Source organism: Pollachius pollachius (assembly GCF_949987615.1).
Source record: "Pollachius pollachius genome assembly, chromosome: 12".
In the NCBI taxonomy this organism is placed as follows: domain Eukaryota; kingdom Metazoa; phylum Chordata; class Actinopteri; order Gadiformes; family Gadidae; genus Pollachius; species Pollachius pollachius.
The window spans coordinates 2,198,424-2,216,176 of record NC_136945.1 but is presented as its reverse complement, the minus strand read 5'-3'; the positions used below and the strand labels follow the sequence as shown (position 1 = coordinate 2,216,176).

Sequence of the window (17,753 nt, the reverse complement as noted above, 5' to 3'; positions counted from 1 at the left end):
TAACCTGATGATTGCCGATCGAAAAATATGATTGACAGAACAGTTAGGATTACCTAAGGTAAAATAAGATAGGAGTCCAAAGATAAGATAGGAAATGGCCAACAGGTTAGGTAATAAGGTAATAGGTAATACTGTAATACGGGCCTTTGTTCTGTAATAGGTAGTTAGGATTTTTCCTATCTTTGAGTCCCTAATTTAAGTTAGCATTAGAAGTTGTAAAAAAAAGATGCTGGAGCGATATGAGCTGTAAATATTTTTGACAGCGTTGCGTTTTGAGCTATTCTGCAATCTTGCATCTTGATTTTGGTGTGAACGCACAGTGAGGGATCCGCGATCTTCTTATGCTTTTAATTTGAAGGCGAGCCTCACCGGAAACAGTGTTTCCTCAACTAGCCGCCTGGGTGAACGAAGGTACTGGTCAGACTGGGTAAAGGCACTGGTCAGACGTATCGCCGAGGGTAACAGAGGCTCTGCTCAGGTAAAGTCAGTTCGTCTGTGTCATGGTACTGTGGGTGGGTGTGTCCTCTGTGTTTTTATCCTCTGGGTCTGTGTGATGTACATAGCTCCAGCTAGCTAGCTATAGCATGCTACTTTAGCTGATTAGCTAAAGCTGTCACGGAGCAGGACAGGTCCTCTGTCTTGGAGCTGTGAGACACCAGTGGGGCTAGACATGTCACCACAAGACCAATGGTGTAAGCGCGGATTCAGTCGTTATACACGCATACATACACAATATACATACATATGTATATACATTACACACACACACACTATACACACACACTATGCACACACAATATACACATACACACACAATATACACATACACACACAATATACACATACACACCACACACACACACACACACACACAGGCTATACACACAATATACACATACACACACAGAGAGAGACTATACACACATTGAATACACACACACACACACATACACACACACACAATATACACATACACACAATATACACATACACACCACACACACTATACACACAATATACACATACACACACATACACACGTGCACTATACACACACACTATGCACACACAGTATGCACACACTATACATATACGAGCATACAATATAGACACAAACACTATACACACACTAACCCTCAGTAAGGGCTCAGTACTGGTTCACAAGCAGAAGGGTCAGACATGCACCACTCATTCAGAGCTGGAGTGTCTCCACAAAACGTTTAAACAAGCTGTACGGTCATATGGTCATACCGTGTGAGCTGGTATATGGTATGACAGCTAGGGAGGCACTGAGGTTTGCCTGCTTGGCGACATCAAGTAAAATACGAGTACTGGAGTAAGAGGTCGCCGTGACCCTCCACTATCTATGACCCACTGGGTTATTGTGACTGTTAAAAGCAGGTGGCAGCCTCTGCAGTTAGTGGTGTAGCTGGTGGTGCTATCGTCTACTGATAATGGTGTAGCTGGTGGTGCTAGCCTCTACTGTTAGCGTTGTAGCTGGTGCTGCTTGCCTTTGATGTTAGGGGTGTAGCTGCTGGTGCTAGCCTCTACTGTTAGTGGTGTAGCTTCTGGTGCTAGCCTCTACTGTTAGTGGTGTAGCTGGTGGTGCTAGCCTCTACTGTTAGTGGTGTAGCTTCTGGTGCTAGCCTCTACTGTTAGTGGTGTAGCTGGTGGTGCTAGCCTCTACTGTTAGTGGTGTAGCTTCTGGTGCTAGCCTCTACTGTTAGTGGTGTAGCTGGTGGTGCTAGCCTCTACTGTTAGTGGTGTAGCTTCTGGTGCTAGCCTCTACTGTTAGTGGTGTAGCTGGTGGTGCTAGCCTCTACTGTTAGTGGTGTAGCTGCTGGTGCTAGCCTCTAATGTTATTGGTGTAGCTGCTGGTGGTGCTAGCCTCTACTGTTAGTGGTGTAGCTGCTGGTGCTAGCCTCTAATGTTATTGGTGTAGCTGCTGGTGGGTGCTAGCCTCTACTGTTAGTGGTGTAGCTGCTGGTGCTAGCCTCTAATGTTATTGGTGTAGCTGCTGGTGGTGCTAGCCTCTACTGTTAGTGGTGTAGCTGCTGGTGCAGTAGCCTCTATTGTTAGTAGTGTAGTTGGTGGTATCGAGTACTTCGATACTGTCTCACTTATAACCACATATATAGATAGATATATATATATATTTATACACCCTGACGTTATGCGTCAGGGTCACATTTTGATGTCATAGCCGATCGCTGGGATTAATCTACATTAGTCATACCTCCAAATGTCGAATGGACAATTTGAAATTACCCCAAGTTCCCACGCATGTGTCCATATAAATAGCACAGGAATTACTCTGTTGATACGTCCATGGTTGTTGACGTCCATGGTTTTCTTTATGGTATGGCATTTGTCATTATAACTGTGTTATGTTAAGTGTTTTCATTACGACAAAGTGCTAGTTCAAAAAATCAGTTTGATTATAGATACTAAGCAAACAATGTTTAGTAAAAATAAAAGTTCTTATTTGTAGTACAATTACATTGCTAAATTATTGATTTTTTAACAAAATATGACCTGATGAATGGGCATTTTCAATACATTTCTACTATCCAGCGTGCCTGGCTGACCCCGGGCACGCTGTGGAGGCTGATTGAGCTCCCCTCACACCAGCTGAAAAGACACAGAGGAAGAGGAACACAGGTGACCCCATAGACTTGTTGGTCTACTTTTCCTGATGGTAGTGTTGCTACTTTTGAGTGTGGATACACGTGTCCAGTCGCCACTATGAGCCTCGTGAAACGAGGCTGGAAGAATATCACACAAGGCATGTCTCAAGGTTTAACATTTTTTTAAACGTGTAGGCAACAGATCATTTAGAGATCTTTGTCCAAACATAACAAAGATAAAGGTCTGGTACAGAATACCCTTATCATATAATATTGGTTATGTCTTTGAACAATTTTCCAAGTACTTCTTTCACCCTGCCCCCAGAATGTTTTCATGGACATATCAGATAAGTGTAAACCAGAGGTGGATCAGCTGGAACTGTCAAAAAAAGTAGGATTTCTTGAGGTGACTAGCTGATGGGTACATTCACCTAAGCAAACTAAATAAATAAGCGCTGTGCGGTGGTTAGATGCGTTGCTTGACTTTAAACATACCAGGCTGGGAAAAGGAAGCTCAGATGGGAGGGCTCTTCACAGTCTGGCTACTTGAGCTGGCATAGGGGGTCTGCAGGACTGGCATCCTGGTGGACTCCCACCAGATGGTTTCCCACTAAGCTTTACATTGAACAGTTAATTAGCACAGTTTACAAAGCTCTTCTTTCAGACTAATGCTTTTTACAAGGCTGCCCGCATGTCGTCCTCAAGGTTCATCTAGTGCTCTGTTTAGTCTTCAGGTCTCTCTGGCTATCTGTTCAAGCATGTCAGTGATTCCTGAGAAGGCGAGTTTTCCATAGTTTGTATTTTTTTTTTTGAAAGCCTCGCCTTGTTCATGCTGCGGCTGGATAATGTTGTATTTACAACCTTCATTGCTTTGTTCTTATTGGTTAAACTCAACATTTCTGGCAGTAGCGGAGTTGAGCAAGCCATTTCTGATCCACCAATAACTTTGCCAGATCAGGCCTCCTGTCCAAAAGGAAACTCCTCCCTCAAGCCGAACAGACGCGTCAGCATCCGTCGCTGGATAACCATCTTAACTCTGTATGCAGAAGTGGTTGACGGCGCCCATCTCCTCGCAGAGCGCAGTGAATGATATGCAGTTTGTTGACTAAGTTTAACATTTTAACAGTATCAGAAACTTCATTAAGACCGGCTTCCATGTCCTTTGCAGCAAGCTCGTCTCTGTGCAGATAACGGGGTCAAAATCACACGGCAGCGACAGCTTTTCTTTTGTTGAACGACTGAGTTTGTTCATGTTCAGTGCAGATAGTCCAGTTTATTCCATTTAACTCGCCATTCAGTGCTTTGTTTCCCCAATTGTATGATACTGTGTTTAGCTATTCTGAGCCGCAGTGCATGATATTTTAGCAGTTTCTTATCCACAGCTGTAGTCATCTTCATATCAGCTCCTGCACTTCTTATTGTCAATACTTCATTTGTACTTTAATTATTAACACAGCGAAAAATAAAGCAAACCATTGGCCCAATCCACAACTGCCCATAACATATTGTAAGTAGCTTGTTAATCCTGGTTCTTGTTTCAGTCCCTTAGGGTTCCAGGCTTCTCAGCAGCAGTGGACGGTGGCTGGAGTGACTTAAGTCTTCTGCGGCAGAGAGCTTCCCAGCTCCATGGTGACCAAGGTGCACCAGCAGCAGGGCAGCCTGCGGTTGCGGCGAGGCCTGGCCAGGGACAAAGACCCTGTGCAGGGCATTGGGATGGAGGCCACCTGCTGGCTGACCCCTGGCACGCTGCGGAGGCTGATTGAGCTCCCCTCACCTCCGCTCTCTCGACACCAGCTGAAAAGACTGGAGGAACACAGGTGACCCCATAGGCTTGTTGGTCTACTTTTCCTGATGGTAATGTTGCTGCTTTTGAGTGTGGATACACGTGTCCAGTCGCCACTATGGGCCGCGTGAAACGAGGCTGGAAGAATATCACACAAGGCATGTCTCAAGGTTTAACATTTTTTAAACGTGTAGGCAACAGATCATTTAGAGATCTGTAAAATCCAAACATAGAAAAGATAAAGGTCTGGTACAGAATACCCTTATCATATAATATTGGTTATGTCTTTGAACAATTTTCCAAGTACTTTTTCACCCTGCCCCCAGAATGTTTTCATGGTGATATCAGAGTGTGTAAAAAGTGTACACCAGAGGTGGATCCACTGGAACTGTCAAAAAAAAGTAGGATTTCTTGAGGTGACTAGCTGATGGGTGCATTTACCTAAGCAAACTAAATAAATAAGCGCTGTGCGGTGGTTAGATGCGTTGCTTGACTTTAAACATACCAGGCTGGGAAAAGGAAGCTCGGATGGGAGGGCTCTTTACAGTCTGGCTACTTGAGCTGGCAAAGGGGGTCTGCAGGACTGGCACCCTGGTGGACTCCCACCAGATGGTTTCCCACTAAGCTTTAGAGAACCACCAGGCACCATCTAGGGTCACTATGTATATTGACCTTAACACTAGAGTAACCCCACAGCTCCAGAAGAACCTGAAGCTTCACGTCTAATGATTGTTGCATCCTTGTTGAATTCAGCTGGGAAACGCTGCCATAACAAATCAATGTGTCCGATGGCTCCAAATTAGAAAAAAACACAAGAGCTCCAGAGAGCTCCAGACAGCTCCAAGAGTTTCAGCTGCCCTTGAGCAAGGCACCTGACACCCCACCCCCCCGGGCGCTGCACTGCGGCAGCCCACTACTCCGGGAGTGCCGATGTGCCCCATGTGTGTGGACCTCTGTATGTGTATGTGTTCACATACTACCCGGATGGGTCAAAAGCAGAGAATTTCCCCCTAAAAAGGGATAAATAAAGGATAACTTAACTTAATATATATGCTTGGACAGCGATTGTTTTCATGTAAATGTAAGCGTTTTATATCAGCGGTTTCAGTCGAGCTCTGGGGTTAGTGAGCCAATGTAACAAGTATATAATGTAATAAGTAAACATTACGAATGTTAGCTTTCCTTGGAGGCAACAGGTGTAGCAGCTTAACCTGCATTGTTTTGTACAATTTCTGTTTACTTTTCTTTACCATTTTTCCGATCTGTAATTCAGATTTAGGGTTAGGATGTGGTCAACACATGTGTTGTATGTAGATAAACCTTCCTGACCATTTGCCCCACTCACCAGTTAGTTTGTGACGGCTGTATTTAAATTAAGTTGTGAACACTTATTCAGAGTCATCTGCTTGAAATGATGCTCACCATTGCAGTGTTCTCTTTGGCATTTTGAAGCAAGCTATTTCAGATTTCTGGTCTATCAAAAGCTTTGACCGAAAATCATCTTGACACACGCATGGCTTACAGCGTAGAAACAATGCTCAATTTGGTTCAGTCTACAAGAATCTGGCCCTTCTTCAACATTCAGAGCACAAGAAGACAAATATGCTTGAGGAAAAGTTTACAAATGGGCTTGTCATCATTGTCCTCTTCTCCCTGGTTTGGATAGAAGTACTGCCACACCACCATTTCAGTCAAATAATTATTTTTTATTTAATCTAGTATTTATTGTTTATTTTTTACATTGAATGTTGGCCCATGAATGAATGTACAGCTGACTGTTTCATGTGATTGTGTAATGAACCAGTGTCCCGGCTGTTTGTCCCTGCAGATACAGCAGTGCTGGCCGCTCCCTTCTGGAGCCCATGATGCAGCACTACTGGGAGTGGCTGGTAGGACGGGTCCCGGCCTGGATCGCTCCCAACCTCATCACGGTGGTGGGGTTGGCTACCAATGTCTTTACCACCTTGGTACTGGTGTATTACTGTCCCACTGCTACAGAACAGGTAGGTCATCAGACTCGAGTATGGATTTGTTATATTGATGATTTTATTATAAATAAAGACGTTGAAGAACCCAACTAAAGAATTGGCTAGCGTAATCTGCTAAATAACATCAATGGACAACAGCACGGTAGTCTGGCCAGAGGAAGACCGATGGCTCATTTGAAACTGTGGTCCTTGGGTAGGAAAGCATATTAAAATGTATTCAATTAGCAACCACATCAGTACATAACTATTCACAAACGGCAAATAAATATTTCGGAAATTAACATTTTGACAAATAACAAATGTCAACAATAAGTCAATATATTTTTGGACCAATAAAACATGTGTTTAATGGTCACCTGTGTTTGGGCTACTATTTGGTCTAATTTTTCTTTCAATTAAAAGGGATTCTTATTTGTGAACCTGTAGTTTGTGATTGAGACTACTGACTTTATTATCTGCAGAGTAGTTTTGCAGTGGTTCTGCAAATTAGCCATTATTCTGCAGTTGTCGATCTTTGGATCACATTGCATTCCTGCTTTCTTTTTCTTTCATTGTTATAATTCACACAAAAACATTGCTAATTGTTTAAATTCTTGTAAAGTTTATGCGGAAATACTGTTGCAAGCACAGCAGACATTATACAGGACTTGAATGTCTTTCAACTATATGCAATATTTAAGTTTGTAGAATTCTCCACTCTTTCTCCCTCCTTCTATTCAAGGCTCCTTTGTGGGCGTATCTCTTGTGTGCTGTGGGCCTCTTTGTCTACCAATCACTGGACGCTATTGATGGGAAGCAGGCAAGACGTACCAACAGCAGCTCCCCTCTAGGGGAGCTGTTTGACCACGGGTGTGACTCTCTCTCCACAGGTATGTAACAGAGAAATGCTTCAGTTAAAGACCCTTATTGGTTGGCCTCTGGGTACCAGACCATGTAACCGTCTTTCTCCCCCCTCTGTCCAGTCTTCGTAGTGCTGGGTACCAGTATAGCAGTCCAACTGGGCACCAACCCAGACTGGATGTTCTTCTGCTGCTTCGCCGGCATGTTCATGTTCTACTGCGCCCACTGGCAGACCTACGTGTCCGGCACCCTGCGCTTCGGCATGTACGTTCTGTGACCTCTTACGGGGATCTGGTTTCAGAAGAGGACATTTAATGGGATGTGTGTGTGCAGAGGCGGAGTGGCCATCGGGACGATCGGGAGGTTTCCCGGTGGGCCGGTCCACTTATGTGGGCCGCGGCACTAATTCGGGCCGCTGGCACCCCCTAGCGGCCGCTGTGTAGTAGGTAACGCGAACGAGCAATCGCGAAATGCACGAGATCTCCGTCAGGATCCAGGATCCTGGCCAGCGCCTCGCAACCTATCTCTTCCCCCCCCCCGTCAACAAATCAGCGGCCAGTACGGGAAGCTCCCGGTATGAAAAAGTGCCCCACTCCGCCCGTGTGTGTTTGTGTGTGTGTGTGTGTGTGTGTGTGTGTGTGTGTGTGTGTGTGTGTGTGTGTGTGTGTATTTAATTGAAAAACATTTCTAATAAACTTTATTTTTTTCTCCTCCCACTTAGCATCGATGTGACTGAAGTACAAATCTTTATTATAATCATGTATTTGCTGGCGGCCATCGGAGGATCTTCTTTATGGCAATCAATGGTAATTGATCTCAGTTTCCCATACTTTCACTTTAAAAACATAGGTTACTGTGGGTCATAAATGATCAGCTTTGAATATTACTATGTATTACGTATATTGCTATGCATCATAAAGGATGAGGGATTTACAGGAGACGAGCAGCCCTTTGTGGTAGAATAAAAATAATGAATATTTTTATTTAGGTGATAATGACTTAAGAATGAAGAAATAACCAGCTTGATTCTGCCATGATAATGAATTAATACGTTATCTTGTCATAACGTTGTTTGCTACGTTAAGATCGGTTATTTAGGATAACAAATTAATAAACGTATTTGTTTTCTCACTGATGAGAAAATCTTACTTGCAGGTCACACAGGATAGGGTAATTGTCTGGTTACATTTTGTGTAGAAAACATTATTTAGGCCCTTTGTTTATGTCCTTTGTTTGTTACTTTGCCAAGTGATTTGTGTTGTTGCTGTGGACAAGCCAAATGGAGCGGTTTCTGACTGTCTGAGGAGATGCTTATTAAACAAGATGAGGATAATGTTGTCTCTGCCACGCTGCACATACAACCCTTTCATGATGACACTAAAATACATCCATTTGTGCCTTTCTCCACCCCACAGATTCCAGTTGTAAATGTCCAAGTGAAAATGGTTCCTGCAATCTGCACTTTTATAGGGGCTATCTTCTCCTGTACCAATTACTTCAGAGTAATCTTTACTGGAGGTGTGGGCAAAAATGGATCCACAATAGCTGTACGTCTGTCTGTGTATTTGTGTGTGTGTGCGCTAACTGTACCTAATGGCTTGTTGAACAATTGGAAGAATAATCACACGTTATTTTATTCCCTCTTTACCTCACATCTCTGTATTGTGACAGAATATAATGTTTTTAATGGCCATCAGTACCTTAAAAGCACCGTGACACATTTTTATTACCGTGTTTCTGCATATGTTTAGCACACTTGTATAAGGCATAGTCAAGTCATTGAATATGGAGATAAAGCATTCACATATGATAAATGCATACGCCTGCTTTTATATTGAAGTATGCTGGTATTATGGCTGTACCCTGGTTAATTGTGAGCTTAAACTAACATGTTTCTATTTTCCCAGGGAACCAGTGTTCTGTCTCCTGTGTTGCATATCGGCTCCGTTATAATGCTGGCTATGATGATATACAAGAAATCAGCTGTCCAGCTCTTCGAGAGACACCCATGCCTTTATATTTTGGCCTTTGGCTTTGTAGCAGCCAAAATCACCAATAAATTAGTTGTAAGTTGACCTCTTCCTGCCATGCCAAGGTTCTATGTGACTCTTCATTGTATTAATGGGCCATTCTGTTCATAGGTCGCCCATATGACAAAAAGTGAGATGCACCTCCATGATTTAGCGTTCCTCGGACCAGGGCTGCTGTTCCTAGATCAGTATTTCAACAGTTTTATCGACGAGTACCTGGTGCTGTGGATTGCATTGGTAAGTAGACTAACTACCCAGCCATTCAAAACGCATATTAGTAATACATAAATGAATGATCCCTCTGAATGGCCACTATAACATAAATTTAAAAGATAATGGTTTCATTATGTTGGTTCAGATTTAGGTCTCTATTGTTAATCATAATTGACAGAAAAGTGTTTAGAGCGATTGAGAAAACAACCAACTAACCCCATAACCCTGAAGGAAAGTATTTGCTATATGGGAGATGAGGTGTATAGTATGAATCCTCTCTTGTTGCTATATCGATTATTGGGAATGGGGTTCTTTTCTGTTAATTCTGTAGCAGCGACCTGTCAGGATCAGCTGGAATGGTAAGTGGAACCCTTGTGGTTTTCCTGAGGACCAACTGGGGGTGGGGTTGTCATAAATTGAACCAGTAAGTGATGTTATATGAGAACGTGTTCAATGAGGGATTCGTAAACAATTTTTACAGATCCTCACTAGTTGACTTTAAACCCCTTAAAAAATGTTTTGATGGAGCAAAATGATAGTTCTGGTGTATGATGATCCATACAGAGAACGATACAACGATTGTCTGTGCCGTTAAAGTAGTAAACGGCACCGACAATCTAAAAACCCAGTCACTGCAGTCATGTGATTGGCTGAAAAAGGGAGAGGCATCTGATTGGCTTCAGAGAGTTCCTTGTAAAAAAAAATGCATTTGTGAATTCAGCCACATCAGGAGTCTCAAAAATCCACATATATATACAGACCAGTTCAATACATTTTTGATGAGAATTGCTAATATTTTTTTAATTCATATATTTATGGATTTATGTTACATTTATTTAAAACAAGACACATTTGTGTGTGGATCAGAAATTTGTTTGTGAAACTTATTTTTGTTTATGTATTTATTTTACATTTATATATACCGATATCCATTTGTGTGTGCATTGAAATGTATTTGTGAGAGGAGAGTAATTCATATATAAATCACAAAATACATTTGTGAATCCTTCTCTGTGCATTCATTATTAATGAGACTGTTCTGACCCCATACATTAGGCTTCACCATATATAGCACATGTTTCGCTATTCCGAAACGTAAGCTCAGAGATCTTCTCAGGCTTTTGTTAGTTGTATTGTATGATACACTAAACAAGCAAGAGATCATTGATTACATTAGGCAGAGAGGGGGGCCCTCGGTAGGTGTTGAGGGTTCCAACCATTCTCTGGGTAGGTCATGAGGTTCCAGTCGTTATCTCTGGGTAGGTCATGAGGTCATGAGGTTCAGGGCGTTGGCTCTGGGTAGGTCATGAGGTTCCAGCCGTTAGCTCTGGGTAGGTCATGAGGTTCAGGCCATTGGCTGAGGCTCTTGGTAGGTCATGAGGTCATAGAGGTTCAGGGAGTTGGCGCTGGGGAGGTCATGAGGTCATTGAGGTTCAGGCCATTGGCTGAGGCTCTGGGTAGGTCATGAGGTTCAGGGTGTTGGTTCTGGGTGTTCTGACCAGTGATCAATATTGATCACTGATTTTGTTAGTGTTTCCTTAGTTCTGCTGTGCTATTGGAAATGTATGATTTTTAACTACCCCACCCCTTTCTCTAAACAGATCATTTCATTCTTTGACTTGCTGCGTTACTGTGTCAGCGTTTGCAACCAGATTGCATCCCATCTGCGCATCTTTGTCTTCAAAATCAAGCCTTCACCTCCATCTGGGCTTCATTAAGGACAGTGCTCCCTGCTGCAAACAAGATATTAAACATTATATAGATACAAGATTTATATAACAAATATAGGCATTTTACAAGTGATTATGATCTTGCAAATACTGTTAATTTAGAATTTAGATCCTTTTCGTTCATTAGGTCTGTAAGTAAAAATTTCCATTTCTCCAATGATGGATGACTACACAGTATTGAAAGAAAAATAAATGCAAACTATTCGATGTGTTTGAATGTGAAGTTCACAAATTGTTTTGTTATCCTTTATATAAATACTGTCACTTCATAGATGTTCTACCTTTAAGTTTAAACATACTGCTTTGGGACATTTTTGTATATTCTCTTGAATACACTGCAAGTCAAATTGTTAGGGGTAAAATATTTGTTTGTTTTTTGCAGTCAGAAATGCCTTGCACCCAGTTTCAAAGTCTGAACTTGTTTTACAACATTGTGGAAATGTTTGCTTTTATACCTCTTGTTTTATATTCTTGCATCACAACTAAAACCATTTATTGACTGTCTCATGCTTTCATTTGCTCATAAGATATATGATGTCTTATAGCAGGTATTGATAACATTTCTAAAATGTTGTAATAGTAACCAGATCAGTTGAGCTGAATCGCTGTATGTGTGTGTAAATGTTTATTCCCTCAAAAACTGTGCTGACTTGATTTTTTTAATTTATCTGTACTTGCTAATAAAATTTGCCTTTGAGTATTTAATGCCAATACATACAGGGTGTGTCTCCGTGGTTCCGAACTGTGAGGTGCATACGAAGCCACAAAGAGTCCTGACTGGTTACACGAAACAAGTGACTCACGAAACGAAGTCAGTCAATCTATCAGAGCTAATGGCAATGATATCAAAGTTCTACCTACTAACAATAACATGCCCCTTGGCTTATCTGTTTCAGTTTAGAGTTCTTGGGTATCGCCTCCAAACCCACAGGGGACTTTACCAAGTGTTTTATCAACATCTTTGATTTATTTTTCATTATAAAATCGCTGCGTTGCGAAAATGAATATTAGCTACTTTATTAGGTTTCCCTTTGGCTAAAAGTCTTCCTCACATAAGTCCTCATCACGGGGCTTACTGCACAACACATGATCGATGTGATTGAAAATGTATGTTCCTCATACAAGAGACATGCTCCCAGATAGCACAGATCTTCATCAAGCAATGTTGCATTTAGATATATAAAGGTGTTTAAATTGAAGTTATAATCAACACGTCATTATAGAAACCATTGCTCATTAGGTGAGTGCTGCACGCAGCGCTCAACTATTGTTCTTCATAAGTTATATTCTTTATTATTCTCTGCAAACTTTGGGACCTATCTCCTTCCTCAATTTTTCACCAAGAGACTCCATTCAAATTTAAAAATGTTCAAAATAGCTTGGAATCGCGCGCTTCTTTTCAGATTGTTTAAATATTTTATACTTAAGATATTCAACTTTTAAATTACTATCTTTTTTAACATGGGGGTCAATGGGAGGATGGCGGAGGCGTTCTCTGGTACTTCAAATATTTAGGACGTAAGTAAATCAATTTTCAACCGTTTATCTTCGTTCAAAACATTTATAAATCTACACACTTGTATATTCAATAATATTATAAACGGAATTTCGATATCATTTAAACTTTCTTCAGAATCACAGTTTTACTTTCATACCGGCTTCGTTTTCAGCTGTTTTCATTGAAGACGTCTGCCCATTTAGTGGGGCTGCTTAAGTCCATTTTTGAGCCGAATCGTTCACTTCATGGTACAAGCACCAAATTTGGTACAAATGATGTCCAGGACATACCTTCTAATAAAAGTACGTTGCCCAGCTGAAAATCCAAGAGGGCCGCCAGTTTTCAAGATGGCCGCCTCGTCAAACGCCAAAAAAAGGTTTTCGAGGTAGAACTTGAATTAACAGAAGAATGTTAATGATCCAAGCATCAAAATGAATGTATTATGACTGGAATAACTCGATGGTGTCAATTGAATTCCAATATGGCCACCAATTTTCAAGATAATGGCTATTAAATGACTAAAAAGTAGCGTTTTCGCGTTTTTTCTTCAGTTTTCTGCAATGATCTTAAGTGAAAATCAGCAGAATTCTGAGGGATGTGTTTTTTGTGTGAATCATTTGTGAAAATGTGTCCAAACTTTTGACTGTCACTCACCACACACACACACACACACACACACACACACACACACACACACACACACACACACACACACACACACACACACGCACACACACACACATACAGCAACACAAGCGTTCTTTACTGAAATAAAAGTACTAATTTAGAAATATAAATGATAATTCATTAAAATTCTGTGGTCAACATTTATTGGTTAGTAATTTTTTATGAGAGTGATGTCAAAGCACAACCAGGGCACACTGGTGACATCACTGCTGTGAGACTCAGCATGGGGTTCAGTGTCAGCTTGTAGTGTACTAACTGTAGTTGTAGTTTACTAACTGTTGTAGTGGTGTACTCACTGTAGTTGTAGTATACTTTAGTGTCCCAAATGCTATCTAATAAGCCCCTGTATAGACTCAACTAGAAGTTTAGTTAGTTGTAGTATTGTAGTTAGATAGCCGCACCTGAATTGACAGGATGTGCCAGCGCGGGATAGCCGAGCCAAGGGTAACGGGGCTTTAGTTACCTGGATGGTGTACAGATCGCACGGGATTTATGGCACTGGATGAACGATCGGGCTAGGTGTAGGGCACCAGATACTTGAACCTAGTTGCATCCCATATTCCAATGTGCTATGATATTTTGTATGTTTGGGTGGTAAAAGGATAATCCCTCGACCTTCAACTGTATAAGATGTCTGCCGATAATCCATTGAGTTGTGCTACTAAAACTGACTGGAGCAAGTGTTGCCTCTGTCAGACAGATACAAAAGCAGCGTTGAAGTCTCCCCCTACCCGTTATGAGTGTAGTTCTGACGGCTATTCCATGATAGCCAAAAACATACCTCTATTTCAGGCAATCAACCTGTTGCCCATCAGGTTAGACACATCCAGATTGGATGATGGAGGTGGCATTGAGGATACATTGAGGCGAAACGGTGCAATGTATCACCAAAATTGTCGCAAAATGTTTAGCAACTACAAACTCAAGCGTGCCACTAAAAGAGCAGCTGAAACTCAAAATGATCCTGGTGAAGGACATCAAAAAATTCGAAGGGCTAGCACTGAAGTACATCAGTGTTTCTTATGCGAAAAGATGGAACCAACATCAGAGATGCGACAAGCCATGACCATGCAGCTGAATGAGAGGCTCAATGAATGTGCTCGTAACCTTAATGACGGAAAGCTTCTGGCATTATTGAGTGGCGGAGATGTGGTGGCCCTAGAACTTAAATACCACTGGTCTTGCTTAACGGACCTGTATCACAGAGAGAGGGCACACATTAAAGCGGAAAAACAAGAAAAAATCCAGTCGTCTCAAGAAAAGGAAGCCTTTCATTTGGTGTTCTCTGAACTTCTGACCTATGTCATTGAGGCAAAAAAAACAAACAGTGATGGGCCTTCTGTGTTCCGACTTGCTGAATTGGTTAGTCTTTACAGGGAGAGACTCAAGCAGTTTGGGACAGACCTACCTGATGTGAATGCGACCCGACTGAAAGAAAGGCTTTTGGCAGAGATACCTGGACTTGTAGCCTACAAGAAAGGGCGAGATATACTTCTGGCATTTGAAAAAGATGTTGGTCCAGTCTTGTCAGAAGCGTCATCCGATGCTGATGCCATTATTCTCGCCAAAGCTGCCCAGATATTGCGCAGGCACATGGTGAATCACAAGTCTAAGTTTGAGGGCAATCTCTATGAGAGTTCAGTGCACGATTCCTTTCCTCCAGCTCTACTTCAGTTTGTCTGTATGATTGAACATGGGGCAGATATAAAATCTCAGCTGAAATTTGGAGCGACTACAAATGATCTGGCAATGGCTCAGCTCCTTCAATACAACTGCTTTGCCAAGTGCAAAGAAGGTGCTGCCACACAAAGGCATTCCAGAGACAGGGAAACCCCATTTCCGGTCTATATAGGGATGTCTATTTATGCTAAGACCAGAAAGAGACACCTTGTGGAAATGCTGCATGACCATGGTCTTAGTATTCCATATAATCGAGTACTTGACATATCAGCTCAGTTGGGAGATGCAGTTGTAAACAGATACATTGAAGAAGGTCTGGTTTGTCCCCCCAAACTAAGAAAAGGCCTCTTCTGCACAAGTGCAATGGATAACATCGATCACAATCCTTCATCTACAACTGCGACTTCATCATTTCATGGAACCAGCATCTCCATCTTCCAACATACATCATCAGAAAATCAAGGCGAAGTTCGAGAACCAATTCTTATTAAGAACAGCAGTGTAAAGAAAGTCCCGGAACTTCCTGATTCCTATACAAATGTCCACCCTGCTTTCTTCACAAAAAAGAAGCCATCTCCTCCAAAGGGCAATGTCACATATGCATCTCTGCCAACTCTCCTCCTGACAAATGAATATGAATGGCTGCAGAAGGTTAGCCTAACACAAGATGTAGATGATGAGGTTAACATCACTTGGTCAGCTCACCATGCAGAGAAGAAGCGAGGTCTTGCATTTGATGTGAGCATTACCTCACTCTTCCCCCTTCTTCGCGATGAGGCCCATTCTATTGCCACAGTGAGGCATACCATGAACAAAGTCAGGGATGCTATTGCACACCTCAACCCTGGTCAGGTCCCTGTGATAACTGCAGACCAGCCTATTTATTCTATTGCCAAACAAGTCCAGTGGCACTGGCCTGACCTGTATGGTGAGGACAAATTTGTTGTAATGTTTGGCGGTCTCCACATAGAGATGGCTGCATTCAGATCACTTGGGACCCTGCTTCAGAGTAGTGGGTGGACAGGTGCTCTTGTGGAGGCTGGGGTGGCCTCTTCAGGAACAGCTGACTCCTTTCTTTCTACCTCAAGTGTCACAAGAACACGCCACATGCACCAAGTTACAGCATGCTGTCTGTACATGCTCCGAAAGGAAGCATATGAGTACCATTGTGCAGAACAGAATGATGGAGCGCTGAATTTCAATGACTGGTGTGAGAAGTGCAGGAAGGAGAGTCCTCAGTTTCAATTCTGGGAGCTTGTGTTGTCAATGGAATTGGTGATTTTCTCGCTGGTCAGGTCTTTCAGAGAGGCTAACTTCAACTTGTATTGTCAAGCACTGTCTGCTCTAATCCCCTTCTTCTTTGCAAACAACAATGTGAACTATGCTCGATGGCTCCCCATTCACCTCAGAGACATGGTTTCTTTGGAGCAAACTCACCCTCAGATTTTCAATGAATTTCAGCTGGGAAAGTTTGTGGTCCACAAGACTCACAGGGAGTTCTCAGGCATAGCCATTGACCAAGCTCACGAGCAGGCTAATGCAGTTGTTAAAGGTGATGGTGGTGCCATTGGAGTTACTGAGGATCCATCTGCACTGAGGCGGTGGATGGTGTCTGGACCAGAAGTTAGCCAGTTAGTCAACCAGTATGAGTTGGCATCTGAGGTCAATGAAGCAACTGAAGATATCAGGCATCATGAGCAGACTCGTCAGTCTCAGAAGTCCTTCACTGACAAGGTCCAGAGGTTGTTTGCTGTGATGAAGGATCTGGGTAATCCTTTTCAGGAAGAGTCCAAAGATCTGCTCACATTGGACACAAAAAACATTGCACATCCCAGTGCTGCTGAGCTTGTAAGAACTCACTTTGAGAAAGGTCAAGTTGCCTTCAGAGATTTTTTCAATGGTCTGGGTGATGAGACTTCCTTCTATAGGCCGATTAAAAATAACAAAGTTGACTTCTTTCGCCAAGAAGCAGCTTCAGCTTGCAGTGACATGAAGAAGCAGGTACTCAAAGATGACTGTCGCCTGTTCTCACAGCTCTTTATATCCTGCCAATCACGAGAGTGTGACCTGCTTGAGTTCTTTAAGCATGAGAATCAGTCTTTCCCTGCAGCACTGAGCGACACAGGGAAACTCTACTACGGCCAGAAGTCTCAGCTTGCAAACATTTTGGAAGCTACCATTTCTCCTCCTGACAAACAACCAGAATGTGGTGCTATTATCATTGATGGTTCCTCTCTTGTGTATTCATAGTCTCCAAAGACATCAAAGACCTTTGAGGAATATGCTGTCCAAGATGTAGTTCCAAAGATCCAGGCATACTCATCAAAGTATGAGCGAACAGACATAATTTTTGATGTCTACTGGACTTCAAGCCTGAAGGCTGAAACAAGGTCAAACAGAGGTAAGGGAGGTCGACGTAGAGTGACCGACAAAACCAAACTACCGCCCAACTGGAAAAGCTTCTTGCGAGACAATGAAAACAAGACTGAACTCTTTGGTTTCCTAGCAGAGAAGATAGTGACCTTGTGTCCTGACAATGTCGTAGTTGTGACCAAAGGAGAGCAGGCTCTTTCAAACAAACCTATCAGCCTTGAAGGTTTAAGTCCTTGCAACCACGAAGAAGCTGACTCCAGAATCTTCACACATGCTCTTCATGCAGCCAAGCAACAGATAAAGT

The 17,753-nt window shown here is 42.4% G+C and overlaps 1 protein-coding gene across 1 annotated transcript; it reads left to right on the top strand.

Annotated features, from left to right (window-relative positions):
• Positions 1–383: 383 nt before the first annotated feature.
• On the top strand, positions 384–11,924 carry cept1b (choline/ethanolamine phosphotransferase 1b). Its single transcript, XM_079747319.1, has 10 exons — positions 384–478; positions 4,169–4,444; positions 6,239–6,413; positions 7,120–7,267; positions 7,361–7,502; positions 7,960–8,044; positions 8,654–8,785; positions 9,146–9,304; positions 9,380–9,505; positions 11,083–11,924. Exons 2-10 carry the CDS (start codon positions 4,254–4,256, stop codon positions 11,197–11,199), a joined length of 1,275 nt encoding a protein of 424 aa, XP_079603445.1. The 5' UTR covers positions 384–478; positions 4,169–4,253; the 3' UTR covers positions 11,200–11,924.
• Positions 11,925–17,753: the final 5,829 nt, after the last annotated feature.

Bases quoted from the DNA above. Each gene is read 5' to 3' on its own strand.
- cept1b (XM_079747319.1), top strand. From the start codon at position 4,254: ATGGTGACCAAGGTGCACCAGCAGCAGGGCAGCCTGCGGTTGCGGCGA. The intron at 6,414-7,119 runs GTAGGTCATCAG...CTTCTATTCAAG, and splicing joins GTCCCACTGCTACAGAACAG to GCTCCTTTGTGGGCGTATCT. The intron at 8,786-9,145 runs GTACGTCTGTCT...CTATTTTCCCAG, and splicing joins AAAATGGATCCACAATAGCT to GGAACCAGTGTTCTGTCTCC.